Raw genomic sequence first — 3,748 nt, 5'->3', positions numbered from 1 at the left:
GCCTGAACTTCAGTCAAGACTCCATAACTGTCCTCTGGTATCATAACAACGTGGCATTGAATTTCTGAATAGTGAAGGTGATGCAGAGCATCTTCCCTCAGTGGCTTTCTGGAAAAAAGAAAACAAACCAAAAAAACCTCATGGAGCTTGTTGACCTGGAAAGGATCCAGCCTGTTTTTGAATCAGAACCACCATGAAGAGCTTTTCCTCTCTCTTTTCTCCAGGTCTGCGTCTGTCTCTGCCACCAGTTCTCTCTTTGTCTTCTCCTTTCTCACTAAATCTGTCTCTTCCCCTCTCTGTTTTTGTTCTTTTCATGTCTGTGTCTATCAGACTCCCACTCTCTCTCTCTGACTGTCTTCTCTCATCTTTTTTTTTTTTTTAGCTGGTGTTTGCCTAACTCAGTCTCAGGATCTCTTTCTAAACTCCTTTCTATCACATGGTCTCACTTTCCTCTCACCCATTTTGATATCCTGCCATCTCTCGCCCATCTCTAATCCTTCACCCCACCGCCGCCGCCACCTCTTTTCTTCCTCTCTGTAGTTTCTCCCCGGCTTTGAAAGCCTTCCTCTCTCCCTTCTTTATTTCAGCTTTTGCTAATCCCTATATTTTCTTTTGTCTCTCTCGTGTGTAGTTTGTTTCTCCAGCCCTGGCTTGGTTTGCCTTTGCTAGTGGCTCTAGCATTATTGTAGTGTGGATAAATACAGTAGGAAATGATTTCTGCAGGTGTTTTACCACGAAGACGATGCATACAAACACTGAAACGCCATTTCGTCAGAGTCAGAGACATTGAGTTACGTACAAAATTAACTATCGCCCCAATTAAAAAGTAAGCGCTGCGACTCAAAATACTGGCTTGATCGTATTTCCCAGCGACAGTGGGGTTAAGACTTCTCACAAAGCCATGTCAGCCTCGTAGAAAGGCATTCTGGGAGGCTGGGAGGTATACAAGCCTTATTGATCCACCTGTCGCATCCAGCTGTTTATTTACCAACAACAAATCAATGCAACTCTCAGCTGGGGAGCAACCAGGCCTGGCCCCAGATCTGCTCTGAGCCCTCTCACACACACAAACACACACACACAAAACACCAAGCGCAGTTCAACACAGAATACACACAAATACCACATACCTGCTCAATGCAGATATTACTGGTATATACGATTACTTGTATTGGAATCTTTTTTTTTTTTTCATTTTCCAAACCATGAGAATCTTTGTCTAAAGGTGGTAAACAAAAAAACATTGATATCATCTGAAAATAATAATATAAACTTAAGTGTATTTGAGACTTTACATGATCTCATTTATGTACATTATGAACAATTTGGGACCAAATACACACCCTTGTGGAACACCACTATTTATGTCCATGTGAGCTGATTTGTACAAACTGTCGTCTGTTTCTAAGTAACTCATCGCCCAGTTCTGATCAGTGGCATCAAATGCTTTTTATAAGTCTATAAATAGTCCTGCTGCATGTCTTTATTTATTCTATAGCGTTTGAGTTTTTTTTCCCAACTAATTCCAGCAGGGCTAGAGATGTTGATCTTTCTTTTCTGTAACCCTGCTGAAAAGTCAATTTATTTCAGGAACGATGTAATGATAGAGATACATTTTTTCACCAGAGAATTACAGCTTTACTCTTGCGATTTGTTAAAACATTTACTCTACACTGTCTATTATTTCATATTTCCTGTAAAACCAAATATAGTTGATGACTGGTTCTTTACTCATTGTGTTTTGATGTTGTATCTGATCTGCATTTTTAACTCAAGTTCAGTAGTCTTGAATGCAGTTGCAGCTTATTGACAATTTGGCTGACTTTAAATTTTAATTTTAATTTCAAAACTCGTATTTGAGTGTAGATTAACACAAAGTGATCTGAAACTGTTAGCGAGAACTGGTAGCTGACTGACTAAAAACTGTTGATTCAACCTAATGCCAGTACGCTGTTTTACAGTGAAACATTTCTCCTGTCAAAGTGGTTCCTCCTCTTTCTATATGTTTTTTTGTTTGTTTTTTTTGCTGATGTAAGATTTTCTCATCAACCTCTTTTGATGGAAAAATGACATCTTTGCTGCTGTGTTTGTTTCTAGGTGGCTCACCATAAAGGCAGCGTGTGGAGCTGCAGGAGGCAGAGTGAGGAGGAGGCTGGCGGAGCTCTGCTCAGCGCTACACTCATCCTGTTCGGCACCCACCGCCCACACAAGGCCATGCCTGGTATGTGAAAGTGTCGGCCTCTTTTAGTACTTTGAACTCGCGCAAACTGAGGTGAGCGTGCGGGCGAGGATGACGGAGAAGTGTGACAGACACCGAGCGAGATTGGAAAACCTGACAAATGATTCATTTCATGACTTGATTTCAGGAATTTCTTATGTTTGGATTTTTTTTTTTGTTTGTTTGTTTTTGCATGACTCAAGCTGTGTTGATGCAAAAGACAAATATGTCGCCTGATTGTGTATTTTGGGATAGTTTTTTATAAATCAAATTTTTCTTTTAAAGGTATGTCAGCATTTAGAATTTGTTTTTGCATTATAGACTCCCACTCAAAATGTATGTTTTGCATATATTGCTTTTGAAATTTGATTTCAGATTCACTTTATTTTTGGTAAATTGACAATATGACAAAAAAGACAACACAACAAAGTGCTATTTTACAAACCAATAATTTCTACTTTTTTCTATTCGCTAGCATTGAAACTCCTTCAAAATGTCTTATCTTGCTTTTTTATTATTATTATTTTATGTCCTGTAAATCGAAAACTTAGGAATGGAGTGGTGACTAAAGCAGTGTGGCTCCCATAGTAATTAACACAAATAACCCAAAAAAAGTTAGCAAAAAACTTTTTTTATTATTATTATTTATTATTATTTTAGGAGACTTTAACAGATTTCAATAACTTGTAATCAATAAAATGATTGCACAAAAATTGAATTGATCAAAATTCATCAGAAACAGTGTTGCTCCTGGTTGCTGAGCAACAAAAAAGTTACATTGCAGACTTTATTTTTTCTAAACTCAAGCAATTTTTCTTCAACCAAAGCAACTTTTTCTTGCTAAAACAGCCGTTGAAGGGGTTAATAATTCTGGAAAATGATTAATGTATCATTATGATGAAGTAATAATGGCATTTATTTAACAAAAAACCCTTTTAAATTTGTCATGTAATATATTACTGGTAATCTTTAGTATCCAAACGATACAGATGGAGCACAAAATGAAGGGACTCCTCTTGTTCCAAATGTGAAGATTTGAAATAGAATTTTCATGAAAACCTCAGAGAAACGTCACCACCTGATGCCTGCAGCGGCTGGAGCTCTGTGGTCAGCAGAGTGACCACAGGGGCTCTGATGTGTAATTACAGTGTGACCCCTGGCTGCCCCCTCCCCGGTCTCACATGCACCTCGTTAGCGACAAAGCTACCTCAGCTGCCCCCGGGCTCCTGCTAGGGGTTTTTGGGGAGACCCTGAATCACACTTTCCTCTGCCAACTTGAGCTGCTTGGGGTCGGAAAAAAAAAAAAAGTCAGGCTTCCACAAATATTGATTGATTGAATGTTTGTATTAATTTTATTTACGCCTTTCTCTTATTTTTAGCTAAATTTTGTTGAAAATCAGAGTAGAGGAAAGAGACTGTGATAGAAGATGGAAATATGACAGGAAACTGATGGAATTTCACAGTGGGAGCCGTCTCTCCCTCTGAGTGAGTGTGTGTGTGTGTGTGTGTGTGTGTGTGGGTGTGTGTGTG

The 3,748-nt window shown here is 38.8% G+C and overlaps 1 protein-coding gene across 4 annotated transcripts in view; it reads left to right on the top strand.

The window, feature by feature from the left end:
* Nucleotides 1-3,748, top strand: part of LOC103151010 (proprotein convertase subtilisin/kexin type 4-like) — a 215,007-nt gene that overhangs the window by 194,425 nt on the left and 16,834 nt on the right. For all 4 annotated transcript variants that reach the window (XM_016680995.1, XM_016681040.1, XM_016680937.1 and 1 more), the window contains one exon: nucleotides 2,098-2,221. In XM_016680995.1, coding sequence (XP_016536481.1) covers nucleotides 2,098-2,221 — 124 coding nt within the window. The remainder of the gene's footprint in view (nucleotides 1-2,097; nucleotides 2,222-3,748) is intronic.

The sequence above is a fragment of the Poecilia formosa genome, unplaced genomic scaffold, assembly GCF_000485575.1.
Source record: "Poecilia formosa unplaced genomic scaffold, Poecilia_formosa-5.1.2 Scaffold0, whole genome shotgun sequence".
Classification (NCBI taxonomy): domain Eukaryota; kingdom Metazoa; phylum Chordata; class Actinopteri; order Cyprinodontiformes; family Poeciliidae; genus Poecilia; species Poecilia formosa.
The sequence above is the reverse complement of the archived record's forward strand: the minus strand, read 5'-3'. Positions and strand labels throughout refer to the sequence as shown.